This window comes from Drosophila grimshawi, unplaced genomic scaffold (genome assembly GCF_018153295.1).
Source record: "Drosophila grimshawi isolate 15287-2541.00 unplaced genomic scaffold, ASM1815329v1 contig_44, whole genome shotgun sequence".
NCBI lineage: Eukaryota > Metazoa > Arthropoda > Insecta > Diptera > Drosophilidae > Drosophila > Drosophila grimshawi.
Window position 1 is genome coordinate 14,529,327 of NW_025063240.1, and position 17,153 is coordinate 14,546,479.

At 43.2% G+C, this 17,153-nt stretch overlaps 1 protein-coding gene across 2 annotated transcripts; it reads left to right on the forward strand.

Annotated features, from left to right (window-relative positions):
- Positions 1 to 266: 266 nt before the first annotated feature.
- LOC6557094 lies at positions 267 to 17,132 on the forward strand. Of its 2 annotated transcripts, none has more exons than XM_032743228.2 (7): positions 267 to 1,393; positions 11,839 to 12,127; positions 12,195 to 13,271; positions 13,339 to 13,526; positions 13,589 to 15,761; positions 15,834 to 16,103; positions 16,181 to 17,132. In XM_032743228.2, the coding sequence occupies exons 1-7, from the start codon at positions 1,149 to 1,151 to the stop codon at positions 16,385 to 16,387; spliced, it is 4,449 nt and encodes a 1,482-aa protein (XP_032599119.1). In that variant the 5' UTR covers positions 267 to 1,148; the 3' UTR covers positions 16,388 to 17,132. The 2 variants fall into 2 exon arrangements, with proteins under 2 accessions (XP_032599119.1, XP_001984224.1); XM_001984188.3 differs by lacking the exon at positions 267 to 1,393 and adding an exon at positions 9,727 to 9,819.
- The last annotated feature ends 21 nt before the right edge of the window (positions 17,133 to 17,153 follow it).

Sequence of the window (17,153 nt, forward strand, 5' to 3'; positions counted from 1 at the left end):
GATTTCCATGTTTGTGTCAAGTCTACGGATTGAGTGAATAAATTTGAAAGTTTCCCAAAAAATTGACGAAATGCTTGAATTCGATGATTTTGATCGATAGTTACATACATTTTGATTTACGTGTGTTATCGGTTCGCTCGGGCAGTAACAGCTCCTTTGAGCATTAACATGAGTATTTAAGTACAAGTTTAACAGTTTGACAAGAAGACGCGGTGGTTCCTGTTACTGGGTGTTAAGGTATTAACATTCAAGAGAAATAACATTTATTGTTTGTTGTTGTTTTGCCGTCGGGGTAGCATGCACGTCGGGGTCCGCGCGTGAAATAATAAGAAATAAGTAAATAGTTTTAGAAACAGAACAATAAAACTTGACAACAGCATAAGCCATTTTCGATTTGTACGCAGTATAAATTCAATAAGTACACACCTGATTTGCAGACGTGTGTTTTTTGTGGGCGCGCAAAATCGTTAATTAGTTTGATTAAAAAGTGCGACAAAATAGATGCACAATATACGTATTCGTGTATGTATTGGTATTGTATGCGCCTACATTGGCTGCTTGTCAAAACGTCCCTCGACTGCCCCATAATAATAATAATAATAAGCGAAACGAAATGGCCAGCAAATAAAAACAAAAATAGCAATATTCAATCAAAAGAAGAGCGCGCGCGTGTTGTGTATATTGTGTACTTTTGCTGCTTGCTTGTGTATTTTGGCTAAGACAGGAAGAGATCATTTGCCAAAAAGAGAAGAGCAAGCAGCGTGTGTGTATGCATACGAGTAAATGTAAATAAAAAAGAAGAAAAGTGCAAAGCGAAAGTTCCATTGTGTAAAATCTTGAGTGCGTCCAATGAAGCATTTGTTTAACTTTTTTTTGTTGCTTGTGTTTGTGCCTCACTCAAGCCAAGCCGCGTGCGTGTTAGACAAATAAAGGCAATTGCAACGCAAAGCGAGACCCACGGACTACAACAATCACAATAACTGCAGTGAAAACAGCAACAGCGACGAGCAGCGAAAGAGCTGCAAGCGGAAAAGAAAAAGCAGAGCAAAGCAATTCTTTCTGTTTCAAGTGAACTGCAATAAAATTCAATTGTGTGGCCAGATGTGTTTAATAAATGATTGCGATTGTTGCGCCAATTGTATATTATTATGGCCTTGTTGAATAAACTGTTCTTTCCGTCGGTACCAGCAACACCCACGCAATCAACGCCAACAACCCAAGCAACAGCAGCAGCAACAACAACACCCGCAACGCCGCTAAATTATGGCCAACAAACAGTAGCGGAGGCGGCATCACGTACACACGCCTCTGCCGCTGCCTCTGCTGCCGCATCTGCCGGCAATAATAGTTCGTCGTCCGGCAAATCAACTCAAACATCCAGAAATTATCTAAGGTAAGTGTTTGCCTGATTATTGCACACTATTAAACATCGACACGTATCGTGCTGATAGTGACAACTAACTGCACTATTCGTCACGCACCCATCTCTTATTTGAGCTGTTAAATCCCAAACAGCTGGTATTAAGGGTGGCGAAAACAGGCAAAGGCGCGCACAACAACCCCCGTTGCTCAGAATAGGCAGCTGCACATGCACTCACCGAATACAAAGTACCCAAACACAAGTAGTGTAAAGAAAGCATATTGACTGGGTGGTGGTGGTGTGGTTCGCCTCGTCTTTATCACTGTCAATTCGCGGCGCTCTTTTGTATCTTCCTCTTTGTGGCTTGTACGCAAATTGGCGAACGTAAATGGGGACAATAACCCAACAAACATTTTTGGCAAGTGCACGCGCTTCGATTCTCGTCACGTACGCCAAATTGCATCCCTTGTTCTCTTTTACTCTCTCTGTCTCCCTCTCTCTCTCTCTCTGTGATATTCTGATAACTGGAGAAGTCAAAGTGCAAGTCATAGGTGCGCCCCCAGTCAACAGCACTATTACTTGCCCACTGCTTCCCAATACACTCCCCCCTCCCCCATACTATTTTCGCCGTTAACGCTCTTTTTGATGTTCGGCTAGTTTCACTTCGTTTTGTAGGCGAGCGAGCTCTCTTGCTCTCGTTCTCGCGCTCTTGTCGATCGGCGAGTGTGTTTGTATGCATGGGTGTGTAGCGTCGGCATTGGGGGCAGCGAAACAGCGGACGTCAGGCGTAAATGTAAATAAAAGCGAATCACATGACTTGCTAATCGGCGTTCACAGTCGCTGCCTGCCTGCTCTCGTGATTATTATGTCATACACACACATTGTTGTTGTTGTCTTTGGCACTGCTGGGTGCCGTATGTATGTGTATCTGAGTGTGTGTGTGTGTGTATGCATCAATACCCTTACTTTGCGGAGGATATTTTGAGTTCATCACGTTTGTGTTGTATATAGTTTATGTTAGGGTATCTGTGATTCGCATTGATACAGTGCCTCGGTTTGCATTGCATTGCTTTGTTGTTTTGCTGTTAATTCATTTAATTATTATTTATTACTGTTTATTTGCTTATGCTGTATGCTGAACTCTGCGCGCTTTTACAATGTTGATTCTTGACGCTTGCACTTCGCCGTCAGCAACTGCTCTGCTCTGATTGCGGTCGGTCTGTCATTCTCTCTATGCTCTGCTTTGTTTGTTTGCTTGTGTGTGTGTGTGTATCTATGGGTTGCTCGATCAAAAACAGCAAGAGCAACAACAACCACAACAAATATAATAACAGCTATTTCAATTGTTCATTTACAATTTGCATTTCCCCATTCAGTTCAGAACGTGCGCATATCGTTTGCGCAGCGCTTACTTTTTGTTAAATCGATTATACCGATCACAACGTATGTACACACAAATTTGTAGATATATTTATATATATTTGTGTATGTATGCACTAGATATTGTATGCATGATGAGCATGTGGCGAGTGTACGGAAGGGGGCCCCCCATACACCCCAAACCGAACGTTTCAATGCCCGATAAGGCACTAAAAGGCATTTTGGCACTTTCAAGTGTATATTGGCCAATTCGTTGCTTCACAACTTGCTAATTAATTACGGGGTTTTTGCACTTTGCTAAATGTAAACTTCAACTCAGTTGCAGCGAGCTGTTTGTCGGCTTTCTAGGGTGTGCAGGGGGGTGGAAGGTAGGGGGAGTACAGCACATTGTGCTAGGTCAGGTTTTTGGCCGCTGTAAGCCAAATAAACACAGACTGCTAACAGTTAATGTTCATTTATTAAATTATTTATATTTGGCGACACGCTTAGGTAAATTTCCATTAACTTGCCACTTGGCTGTGTGGGGTATATGAGTGTGTGTGTATAATAATACGTTCTACGTTATCGTTCATGGCTTGCGACTAAATGCTCAAGAAAATACTCTGCATTAATTTGGTTTTTTTTTTGTATCACATTTTGCGTATATTTAAAAAAATTAATAATAAAATAAAGCTCTACTGAAAGTGTGCGAAAGGCATAATAAAAGTAATCATAATCATGATGATAACTATATGTACATGTCTATATGTCTACTTAACTGGCCAATATTTACGTTCGTCAGCCAGTCAGTTAGTCAGTTAGTCAGTCATACGGCTGCTCCTCCCCCCTCACACATTCACACACTGAATCATGGCTAAATCGTGTCCATATTTAGACTTTTGCTAGTCAGTTGCTGGTCACATGAGCATTCAGCAGAAAAGTATGCGAAATAACAGAATAGCAAAATATATATATATAGTGTATGCATATACATATATATATATATATAAAATAAATGTTTGGCAAAACCAAATAAAGAGTCACCTCATGGATCATCGAATGCTACACTAACCCATATACACACACACAATGATATCTATATGGCGTGTGTGTGTGCAGAGTTATTAGCACATAGTTAATAATTCCTGATAAATGGATATGTCTATATCTTTTATTTTTGTACTTTTTTTTTTTTTTTTTGTGAGACTTACAGTGTGTACATTGTGAGTGGCCAACTTTCACACGAATAATAAAATCAGACAGAGCTCGTGGCAATATATCTCTATATAGCACACTATATAATCAATGTCTATGTCCACAATTAGCACTCGATTGTGGAAACTTTATGCCAACAATCGTTTTCATCTTTATTGACAATGTTGCACGGGGCAGGGAGGAGGCGATGGTTGGGCTTATCGTGTGAAATACTCGATTTATGTATTTTATTTGATTGCTAATTAAATTCCATCTTCTTCGCACATAAATAAATCAATCGACAAAAATGTTATAAATAATTCGGTTCTCGTCGACCCTTTTGTGCTGTGCGGCCAGCCGTGTGCCAAAAATTGATTGTAAATTGATAAGTGTGCGCAAATTGTTTAAACAAATACACATGCACACACCCACACCGCACACATCAATCATTAGCGCTTTATAGAAGATATGCACGTAATCCCCCCCGACTTATGTGGTATTTAATTGTTATGATTTACATTGGCCCATTACGAGATCATCATAATGTGCCACGGTGGGCGCCCATTTGTCTGTCTGTCACCAGTACCCATCATTGGTGAAGCTTTCTTTCGAACACTGTGCACAGTGTGTACATTGTGTGCATATTTGTTTTGATTATTTTTTGTTTGCTGGTTGGTTCACTGCTTCTTGTGGTGCACCTTGTATGGAAAGATTTGCGTCGCAGCAGCAGCCGCCTTGTGCCTCGTGCCTTAGTGCAAACAATCACCCTGTGCCCATTATCAGTGGGTATATGCAATCTTAATGGGAGTGTTTGTTTGTTTCCATCTACATGTGTGTGTGTGTGTGCGTGTGTGCGTGTGTGCGTGTGTGTCTCTGTCTCGCCATCAGTAAATAACAACTAATAAATATGCTGTTGACTTTTGGCTGACTAGAAATATACCTCAGATATGCCACGAGAGTAGCATTGCAATAAATAAATTATTACTCAAATTAATTTCATTTATTTGCATGCTTATTCATATTTATTTATAATATTTACATTTTTTATTATTTATTATTATTAATATTAGCATACCCCACTAGTTGTTGCTGCATTTAGCTGAGTATAGATAGTCACATTTAAATGCCAACGTTGTCGACTTTGCCACTGTGGCTTCATGTGTGAAGTCTCGTGGTCTGCCAAGTCATATGAGTGTGTTGTCGTCGCAGTTGTTGTTTGTGTTCTTGTTGTTGTCTGTTGCTGTATTGCTAATGTAGTTGTTATTGTTGTCCGAACTGATAGCTAAACGCGCTGCGTTGTCTACTCAACTGTCGCTGTTGTTGTCTTCGTCGTCGTTGTTGTCGTTTGGTATTTATCAGTTAGCAAAATTGCTTTTGCTTTTGCTTTTCAACGGCCAACGTCAAATTAGACATAATACCCAAAAGTAGAAAGTGCTGCTGTCAGCTGTAAATAATGCAAAGCCCTCGCAACGTCAAGTAGGACTTTTGTGCAGACCCATACACACACACACACACACACGCACGCACACACACTCACAAGCTTATATCTTTGTCATATAAATCACTCAGAGGCAATCAATAGAATCTGTTTGCATTACCTTTTTCAGCTGCTGATTTCTGTACTTGAAGTCGATGATTAATCAATTTTATTTTGTATAAATTTATAGCAAAACTTGCTCAATCAGAGTTACATATTTAATCGTGATAGCAAAATGTAGCCTTACTCGGATTTATTACCAAGAATGTAAGCAGTACCAGATTTATTGTTTGTACTCGCTGTTGTAAACTGATATGTTTATAATTATTTCTTATACAACAATGGATATTTGTGGAAAGCAAGTTATTGCCAAAATTTATAGAAAAATAGAGTGTAATTTGAAGCGATAATAAAAGACTGTTTATTATGGAGTGTAGTTCCGATACTAAAGCTATTAACATAGGGAAACAGTTATCGCAATTTTGTACATATGAATATGTAAACATTTCTATGCTCAACACTATAAAGTGTTGTAATTTAGTTAACCCGCTCTTTTGAAACTGGCTTAAAGTGCTATTAGTCGAGATATTTGCATCGATACATAATTAATTGATTTCCGCAGTTTTTAATAGTATTTTAAATGTTGCCGGCCTTGAGATATTTGCAATTAGTGAAGATCAATCGACTTTCGCCGCTCTTGAGCACCTATCGAGCGTTGCCAGACTTTAGACATGCTCAATAGACTTTCGCCACTTTCAAACACTACTTAACAAGTACATTAATCATTATTCACAAGTTTTCTTTAGTTTAGTCACCTTTTTGTTTCGCTTTTTTCTTTTTTCTTCTGTCTTATGTATTTTTCTTTGTTTTTTTTTTTTTTTGTGAACCGCTCCCATCTTGACTCATGCTGTACAACAAAAGCTCACGTCACATGACCAAAGGTAAAAAGAGACGCAATTTACCTAACCCCCGGCCCCCAATCTGGAGTTAGTTTGCTTTTTGACTGGTTTCTTGTTTTGGCGCTTCTGGTTTCTGTGTCTCGCTTTTGTTTGTTGTGCGTATGTATTTATGTATATTTATATACGTTGAGTGGTCCGATTTAAGTTCTATTCATTGATCGATTGCTGGGGGCACGTGTTGTATTTATTGTATGTGTGTGTGTGTGTGTGTGTGCTCGTTCCATTCATTGTTTGTCTTGCTTTTGGTTGCTCTGTTTCAAGTGTCACTTGGCAATCAATTCTCGTCGTCGTCGTTGTTTGCTGCCAGATACATTTCTCATGTTATTGGTGGCTATTACCCGTACCTGGCCGCACTCTGCACATTCGGACATGCCAATGTTGGCAATTAGCGACAGCAACAATTATATACGCCCTTATGCCAATTTGCATTGAACTTGACACTCGATTATTTGCGCACTTCACTCTCCGAGCAGTATTATTGTGGGTTCCGGTTGGTGGTGTGGAGGGTGAAGGTCAACGTTAACTGTATACTGTATACTGTGTACTGAGTGAGTATACATTGTATATACAGGCATTATATGATTTTAATGTGCTTGCTGCATCTCTTGATAACGATAGTCAATTTGTTGTATCTCGAACACAATAAAATATATACCAAACAAAGTGACGTCGGCGACGATGACGCTGGCTGCGCTGTCGACTTTTGCGCCTTTGCCGGCACAGCTTGTTGTCATTTTCATTGTCGCTCGTTGCTGTTGTGGTTGCTGTTGTTGACGCGTTGGCAGCGACAGCGGCATCGTCGTCGCCATCGTTGGTTGATTTGGTCATGTGACTTGTTGTATGGAGCAACTGGTTGCTGTTGCTGTTGTTGTTAATTTTGCTTTGTTGTAGTCACTTTGGAAATCTGTTTTATTTTTTTGCACACACACACAGAGGGAAAGACACAGACGACCACTCTGTGTAATATGATTAACAGATGTTGCCGCTTGATTTGATTATGACTACCAATTGCTAGTTATATAAAGCGATATATATCTATATATGTACATATATGCATGAATGACTGATTAATTGGTCATTTTGTGGTAAATGCCAAGGGCTAATACAATACATACTTAAGTCGAGTGTTTGCTGATAACCAGCAACATATCAATCAAACTGACTGCCCCGTTGCCTTGGCCCAAAGACAGCAACAAACACCCATAAAACAACGCAATCTTCTCAAGTGGCCATTGCTTCATTTGTACATATGTTTTTTGTTGTTGTTTGTTTTTTGTTGTTGTTGTTTTTTTTTTATGTATGCCTAGATGGGTTAATGTATTTCTTTGCATGTATTTGCTTAGTATTGTTGCCTTCATTTTCTTTTTTTTTCTCTACTTCTTTTTGTTGTGTGTATTTTATTGTTGCGCTCGCTTTTTGTTTTGCTTGCGTAGCTGAAAAAAAGCATGTGATCCAAGCGTATGCCAAGAAGCAGCTGAAAACAAGATGAAGCACCAACAGCAACAACAACAACAATAAGCAAAAAAATTATAAAAAAATAAAGCAACAGCAACAACGAGAGCCGCACATGTCGCCAGCGAGAGCGAGAAGGCAACAGAGTGCGAAAAATAAAGATCTGCATGCATGCACCGAAGCAAGACATACCCTTGCACAAAAATGCTATCAAAACTTCAGTTCACAGGGAACACACACAGTGAACGGTTAACAGTTAACAACCCCCAGTATTCAGAGAATTATCATTCAATGACTGCCAGACTTGTGACAGAGTTCAATTACCCTTGGCAAGGTTATATTTAGCCATCCGTGAGAGTGCATTGAGCCCCCCCTCCACTTGCTGGACAGAATTTTGGTTTTGCCAATCGTTTAGTAATCATAACTGATATGCTCAGTTTTCCAATAGCAATGCACAACGTGACTTTTCCTTTTTTTTTATTTTTTTGTTCTTGTTTTTTTTTTTTTTTTGACTTTCATTTAAACTTGTCAATTTCACAATATCCACTAGAAGCCATAATAGCCATTGTAGATGCTGTTTTATAATCAGATGACAGGTAGTGTCTAATTATCTGAATTTTATAGTTATAATTGTAGTAATAAAATTTAATGTACTCGCCCAAAGTTACACGAATTTAATGTAGTCATTAATATTAGAGAGGTTTTCTATAGTACACCAATTAACGTGCTGTGAATTTTCAAGCTTATCGTCTTTACAAGATCAATAGTACAATTTTTTTTTATAGCTATTTGTCAATTTACCGCGAATTTTCCCCGAATAAAATCATTTTTAAGGTGATAATGAATATATGGAAGTGGAAGCATTATCGGTTATCGACGAAACTGTATATGTCATTTATGTCTATGCGCTGATAAATAATATGTATAATCAATGGAATCGTAATGGCTATCAAATATAATCTATCCTTTTCAGTTGCATTAGAGCTTAAAATAAAGTAAATAAATATAGTAATTGAACGTTAACGTTTGCCAATCAAACGGGGTCTTTTGATAAGTACAACATTTGGCAATCATACGTTAATTATTTGTGCTGATTGATCTCCGTTTTTGGGTGATCGTTGGACAGTTGAGTTTTTGGGCTTGGGTCAGTGGTGGTCAGTGGGTGTCAATCGCTCACAGTCTGTCGGTTTATATATCAGCTTGTCGGTTCGTCAGTCAATCAGTCGATCCGTTGTGGCCAAAGTCCAAACGCAATTTACTTGTGAACTTTGGCCATTGGGCCATTGTCTATCCTGGAACTGCCATTACTAATCCATCATGAAAGTGCCTGCTGCCACAATAACAAAACACTGCAGGAAAAATCACATTAAAAAAATATTAACACATCACTCTTCTGACACTCTGACAAGACACAATATGTGGGCACACTGGGCACCGGCACCGGCACACATGTGATGCTCTTTGCTTCGTCTTTGTGTCCGCAGCTGGACGGGGGGGCAATCATGTGAGCGCGACCAGGCCTCAATTGATGCGACGCCCCCGTGTGCCCCCAATTGCGCTGCCCCAAGCGGCGGCAGGCAAGTCGTGTAGTCGGCCAGTCGCGCACTCGTCGCCTATCTGCATACCTATATAAATGTGTATGTATATATATATATATATATATATTAGATATGTGTATATATATCGATCATGCGAGCACTTGCTCGCACTGGCACTCATATTCGACTCGTTTGTTTATCGTCGTGTTATTTGGTCGACACCGGGACGATCCGAGGCGATCCGATTGTGATTCCGTTTGCCGTTTGTCGTTTGTCGTTTGCGTTATGATTCGCAACTGCCTTGAACTTCATTTGGCGTCTAGCATCGCTGCCATAAAGATATTATACACGGATTGTTTTCCATTACGTCGCGCCTCATCCAAATGCAATTAGCACAGTTCCAGTTGCCAGTTGCCAGTTAAAAGCAATCTACGTTTCACAGCTTACAATTTACATGCATACGGCGCCGTTTAAGTATAGGTAAGCCACCACCGTCCACCCATCCAGCCAGAGAAAGAGGAAAATACAGAGAGAAATATCGAGAGCCCCTGCAAGGGTCTTCATTTTGAAACGCTCGGACACCATAGCTTTTTAAGTCTTTAAGTACAAAGGGGCCGCGCGACCTGTGTTTAATTCTGGTGTGGGAAGAGGGGGTCGTTGGGGCTACACTCGTGATCCAGTCGGGCCCACTAACTAATCACACTCATACACACACACACACACACCGACAGACAGACAGACACACCCACACGAACTCTAAATTCCCCCGTCTTATCGCGGTGGCATAAAATAAAATGAAGCAATAAACTAAGTTACCACTTGGCCACCCCACGCAACCGCACACTTCTACAGCACCGCTTCATAAACCATGCAAACATACACAAACAGCAAAAAAAATCAACAAAAAAAAATATATAAAAAATTTGTTAATTATAGCGCTAATTTGGTCAGTTGACGTATTTCTCAATTTAGCGCTACTTATTGTTAGACGCGCCATTTATAAATCCACTAAAAATAAATTAGCTCAAATCTGCGACGCTACAAAAAATACTCAAGTGGATGTGACGAAACAGGGCAGCAACAACAATCCCTCAACTAATCATCTATCCATCCATCCATCCGGATACTCCAGCATTTACAACCAACTGGTTTAATCGAGCGAGTGTTGCATTTAATTGTGAAAGTGATTCAAGTCAATTCAGTTAATCGATAATGCTTTTCCTAGCAGTTAGCAGTTAGCAGCTGGCAGCTAAACGACACGATTTTATCTCGGCTCTCATTTTGGCAACATCGTAAAAACTTTTGTTGTCAACCAAAAACTAGAAATGGAAAAAAAAAATATATAATAAAACGAATGACAAGCTGGTTAAGGCAATCGATAGAGCATGGTCGTTCGCCATGAGTAATCGTCACGTGCCAAATGATTCTATTTATAGAGCGGGCACAGTTTCCCCAAATGACCCGCTCGACAATGAGAAGCGCAAAGATGTGCGCATTATACCGAGACAGAGACAAAGACGTAAACAGACTCGGAGACAGAGACAAAATTGGTTGCGAGGACGGCGACGACGACGGAGACTGAGGTGGAGGTGGAGACGTACACTGAGATTCCGATTGAGTGGTTTGGCCACAGGGTGCTGGAGTGCTTGTTGTGCTGGAGATGAGCAATTGTTGACTGAGTCAGCAGCAGCTATGAAATTACGTGATTGTATTATTCGGGATTTGGTCACTTTTCAAACCCACCTGACTCATCTACATTTTCAATTACAACGATTTAGAAAACTGACACCTAGATTTGTGAAAACTCTCATTTATGGTTTTAATTTATTTTATTTGTAATATATAAAATCAAAGTCAGAAACGCCAATATTGGGAAAATATGCAATAGCTGATAGAAAATTCAAATGAATGCTAAAGAAATATCAGTTGGAAGAACAATAAGTGTTCAGTTTGTGCAACTGCTACTGCTTTAGTAATTGTATATTTGTATTGGGCTCCTGCTCCTCCACCTTGCTGTTACCAAAGGTGTTGCCTAATCTGCAATTACTATTTCGTTGGCTAATTTTACATTTTGTTTTTATGGAATGGAAAGCTTTGTCGGGAATAGGATTAGTTTATATTTCTCATTGTTTTTTGCTGATTATTAATTCTGGAATACGTCCGAATTAGGCTTGAGTGTCTCAAAGTTGTGATTTATAGCAAATTGCGCTTAATTGTGGTACTAGAACTAAGTAAACTTAGAGTGAGCATATTGCGCTGACTGATAAGGTCTCTTGGGCTACTTATATATGAATGTAATCAGTATTGGTTTTTAGAATAACTTCAACAAGATGCAATCACAATGTGGTTAAATTAATTTCACATTTTCGATTCGTCGGTGTTGAGTGAATTTACCAATATCATTTTGCGTCATCTTAAAGACGTCAGCACTCGCTGTTTTTTGCTGTAACTGATTCCCCCTTCTCTCTCTCTCGCTCTCTCGCTCTTTTTTATTTAAAGCCAGTTCCCATTCGATGCGAGCCAGGTGCGCGTCCTGCTGTACAGAGAGAATGACAGTCATGGACGACGTCTGCTCTTCGATTCCCATGCACTGCAAAAGGTGACGTTTAAGGATGCCGGCTGCAAGAGCAGCCGATCCTCGAACAACAACAACAGCAGTGGAGGCGGAGGCAAGTTCCTTAAGAATGACAAATATACATCGCTGCAGAATGGCAAAATTCAGGCGAAAGCACATTCCAACAATAACATCAGCAATCTGATCGAAGTATGTCCCGAATATGGATACAAGGTGAGCAGCAGATGCCGCAGACCACAAATCAAATTCCCATTTTGATAATCTCCATTCGATTTAACAGCACAATCGTCCGACTGGCGCGGATATTATGCCCATTGGTGAGATGGTCTTTGGCTCCTTGGCGATGTCGTTTTGTGGCACGGCGCTGAAGGTGCACTGGCTGCCGCAACCGGCTCGCATTCTTTGCTCCCAGGTGTATTTAACGCCTACGGGCAGTGGTACGGTTGGTGGTGCAACTGGCAGCGTTGGCGGCGGTGGTCATTCGCCCTATTCCACGCTCTCCATCAGCAGCCTTACGCCGCGCAGTTCCATTTGCAGTGAGCACGGCTCCATGGATGGCCTCTCCATGAACTCGTTCTCGATCCCGTTCAGCGTCAGTGTCAGCCGGCCGTTGAGTTTGACGCCACCATTGGATGTGCCGGGGCCGGTGCCGTCGCCGGACCAGCGATCGCTGTCGATTGCAGACAGTGGGCCACGCTTCTCCTCAACATACAGCAATGCGACCGATTCAGGTTATTCGGCCAGCGCCAGTGGCAGTGGCACCGGTGACGCCTATTCCAGCGGGGATCAGTGGTCGTGTCAGTATTCCACGCGCAGCAGCCTCGGCAGCCTCGATCAATCGGATGCGATGCGCAAGCTCAGCCTGGACGATTGTGCCTTCTATGCCAGTTCGCCACATCTGGATGAGTTCGCCAGCGATGGCTGTCTGCAGCGCCGAATCTCGCGCAATCTGCGCACTTCCTTCGAGTGCGAGCATTCCAAGAACGATTACATTGGCTACCTCAGCGACAACTATGCCACCATGGCCAATGCTCAGGCGAATCCGGGCAATGCGAATCCCGGCACTGGCGGCGTTGCCACCGGCGGCAGTGAGGGCAGCGGTATGGCGCCACCGCAATACAGGCGCGCCAGCTACTGTGCCAATGAGTCGCGCAGCAATCCAGAGATGGGACGCCGACCGGCGAATCTGCGACGCCGGTCGAAACTCGGCCTGGCCGTGTGCATCACCATGAGCGAATCCTTCGAGGAGGAAATGGAGCTCTTCTGCAGCGAGCACATTGCGCTGCTCGAGTCCATGCTGAGTCGACTGAGGGCCAGCACGGAGCACGCCTACATCAATCCCAAGAACTTGCTGCAGGTGAGATTTTGATCGATTAATTAAGCCTGGCTCCCTTTGCTAAATATGCCACTTTTTGTGTTGGCAGATCATGTTCCAGGCCTGGCGGGATACGCAGCAATGGTTCAGCGATCTGTTTACGGCGCCGCGCATCAAGACGCCCGTTTGGCTGAGCATCACGACCAGTGGCAGCAAGTACTCCAAGACCGTCGCCGAGCGCTTCATCAAGGAACTCTGCGATCTGCTCTCCTTTGCCGATACCAAGGATTCCAATTTGTAAGAATAACCTGAGGCAGTAGCTAACTGATTACTAATCTCATTATTCTAATCGGTTGCAGCTTCATCAGCACCATGCTGACGGGCATACTCACCTACCACCTCGGCTGGGTGGCCACTGTTTCCGCATTCAACAGCTCCAGCTCACGACGCTCGACGGCATCCCCTTCAACGGCGGCGATTGAGCGACGTGCCAAGTTGCTGCAGGTCTCGCAGAAGCATCCGTATAATGCGCTCTGGGCACAACTGGGGGATTTGTATGGAGCAATTGGAATGCCACCGAAACTGGCACGCACCGTCATCTATGGATCGGAGAAGATGTGGGTAGAGAAACTCTTAAATGTGCTCACGTATTTCATACGCTGCAGCGAGGTGCGACGCGCCGCCAAGCGAGAGGACTTTAACAAGCAGCTCATCACGGATCTGGTCATCAGCCAGAGCAATCAGGAGCGGCACAAGAGTCCGCCCATGATGCGGTCACGTGCGGCTGCAGCTGGTGCAGGATTGAGTCGCACCGCTACCTGTAAACAGAATCTGAATGCAATTGTCGATGATGCTGATCTGCTGCAGCAACAGCAGCAGGACGATTTGCTTAGCGGCGGTGATGAACTGGATTTGGAGCAGCTGCAACAGCAGCAACAAGAGGAGAATGCTCAGTTCATTGGCACGCTGAAGAAGAATGAGATTCCAAATGTGCTGGCATTTCGTGACTCGCACTTTGTGCAGCAGGAGCTGCGTATTGGCAACTATCTGATGGACACGGGCATCGACAAGAAGACGCTACTCGCTCGCCAAGCCCAGCAATATTTTCGCACTGGCAAAGATGGACGCATACGTCTGACGGTGACGTCGCCGGAGAACGTTGAGATGTGCATGGAGGAGGATTCGAATGCGGGATCTGCGGGCACCGGCGGCAGCATCGATGATGGCGCTATCGAAGCGCTCGATTTCGATGATAACAAATCATCCGAGACGACGCCAGCTTTGGAAACGGAACAGAAGCAAGCGGCGGTGCCAAGCAAAAAGAATTTCTTCTGGAACATTGTGCCCGCTGGCGTTAAGGAGGGGCTCAGTCTCAGCGATCTTGCCAAACTGCAGAAGGGCGTCAAGATGATCAATCGTAAGCTGGAGCGACGCTGTAGCAGTTACTCCGTCGAAAGCGATACGCCATCCATCAGCAATGAAGAAGTGGAATCTCTCGACCAGGAGCGACGCGTCTCGCACTTGTCGCTCTCGTATCTAATCACACAGAATAGTATGGGCAAGAGCGATCGCATGACGTGGGGCATTGAGCCCATCAAGGAGAATGTCAGTCTCGAGGAGCAAATCCATTTTGATCTCTGCCAGAAACTAATCGAACGGGAGCACGGCATCTGCCGTCAGACAGCCGGGGATAATGGCAACGGTGTCGTCTTTGTTCTCGGCGACAATGAGCCACTGATCAATCTCAAGAAGAGCAGCGAGGATCTCACAGATGACACAAGCAAGCCAGCAATGCTGTGCGCCCTGCATCAACGCACCCATGACGCTTCCCTTGCCAACAAGAAGCACTCGGGCATGAAGTTCAACTTTGAGCAGTATCCACAGATAGCGACCAATTATATGAAGAGCAAGAATTTGGTCATGTCCAACTATGATCTGCTGATGGATAAGGCCTCCAAACTGGAGGCCAACGAGACGCTCAAGCCCAGCGACAGCAGCGTAACGCTCTACCAGCTGCAGCAGCAACATCAAGCTGAGCTCGCAAGCAGCAGCAGTTCCCTAATCTCGGCAACGGCTGTGGGCAGTGATCGTTGCATCGTTTGCAACAGTGGTGGCACGCTCAGTGGCAGTGGCGCCACATACCAGACACCCTCCAATGCCACTGAGCTGGAGTTTGAAACGGATGAGGTGCATTGCTACATCGAGAGCAGCAACAGCTCCAGCGCCTTGCAGCCCGTGAACTCGGCTGCCTCGATTGATACGCTCAAATCGATGCCGGAACCGGCATCGACGCCCAACTACACTCGACGACAGCAGGCGAAACGTGTGCCTTCGCAGCGTAGCTCCGTCTCCTCGGTGGCAGCCAAATGTGCGGCCGTCAATGAGTCTCAGCAGATGCTGAAGCTGCCAGTGCCGGGCATCAAGGAGCTGCCCCAAGAGGACGAGCCACCCGGTGATAAGCTGCGCGCCGGCTTTATTCCATCGCTATTGCTGAGCGTTAGCGATCACTATGTCTCCGATATGGTTCTACAGGTGAGTCTACTATCTACTGATTAATAATAATAATAATCTTATAATCCATTTGTATTTGTGTGCGTTTTTAAGGGCACCTGTGCACCGCCGAATAAGTGGGAAATGAATCTGCGCGAGGATTTGGCGCTGGCCGCACGTTCCGCCTCGCTCATCTCACAGCCGGCCGAGAATATTGCCATTGTCGCTGACATGGATAAGTGGGATGTGCGACTAATCTCATCGCAGGCGCAACAGTTCCCCTATGCGGGTGGCCAGAGCACCCCAGTGGGCATGTCCCAGCTGGTTTCCAGCATGCTTGAAACTGTTCAGGCCATGCACGTTGGCGGAATCCCAGCCTATGAGGTAAACTCCGCTAAAAAGACTGAGAGACTGCATGTTGTACGGATTGTAACAATTTCTATTTGCAATTGCAATTGCAGTGCCTGTCCTTTTTGGAATCCAAACTGCAGGAGATCTATTTACAATCGGAGACGCTGGCCGCATTTCTGCTCGAAACGGATCCTTGTCCGCTAAGCGATATAACAACGCCGCTGCAGCTGTCCGAGAATGATGTGCCGCTGCTGCTGTCCATTGCCTACATACACACGCCGAAGATCAGTCGCAAATGCGGCCTCAGCTTTAGATGACAGACGCTCACCTGGAGTTGGTAGCGTCTGGGCGGGACCAATCATTGCCAAACCATCATTGTTCGTATCAAAATTCATAATGCATCATCCATAGCGAAACAAGCAAATACTCCAGCGAATTTTCATTTCACTGATTTTGTGATATATTTTTATGAATAATAGGGTGTAGTAAATGCAGATTACGTTAGTTAGGGCATTCGGCAGCTTAACATAACCAAACAAAACAAAACAAAACAAACAATCAACAACAACAAAAAATCAAGAGAAACACTCATACAACAAATAACATACATGCATAAATAACATACATTTATAATTATTTATCATACAGCGATATAATTTAGGCAACCCACTCATCGATCGCAGTCACATGAAAGAAGTATTGTAAATTATTTGATTTAGGTTTAGTTAGCACGATTGTGCACACGATTTAGTAGCACTCTCCAAGTTGCTATCGATGGAACGATCGAACGATCGATCGTTCGCCTGACGACATTGTATCATGTGCTCGAGCTACGTGTAGTGTTTGAATTAGATTTAATAATTTATGACAACAATAATCTATTAATCGATTTAATTATATTGTTTACCCATACAATACGCATAAATAAGATTATATAGAATTAAGTAGGGGAGCGCCGGATAGCATTCGAGAATTAACTACAACACATATGTATACATATATGTATATTTAAGCAATGAATAAATTTGTATGACTATTTTTGAAACAAGAGATAATCAACTATAAAAAAGCCAAGACATTTTT

Coding starts and splice junctions, on each gene's coding strand:
- LOC6557094 (XM_032743228.2), top strand. CDS start 1,149: ATGGCCTTGTTGAATAAACTGTTCTTTCCGTCGGTACCAGCAACACCC. Junction 12,128..12,194: donor GTCCCGAATATGGATACAAG/GTGAGCAGCAGA, acceptor TCGATTTAACAG/CACAATCGTCCGACTGGCGC. Junction 13,272..13,338: donor ATCCCAAGAACTTGCTGCAG/GTGAGATTTTGA, acceptor TTGTGTTGGCAG/ATCATGTTCCAGGCCTGGCG.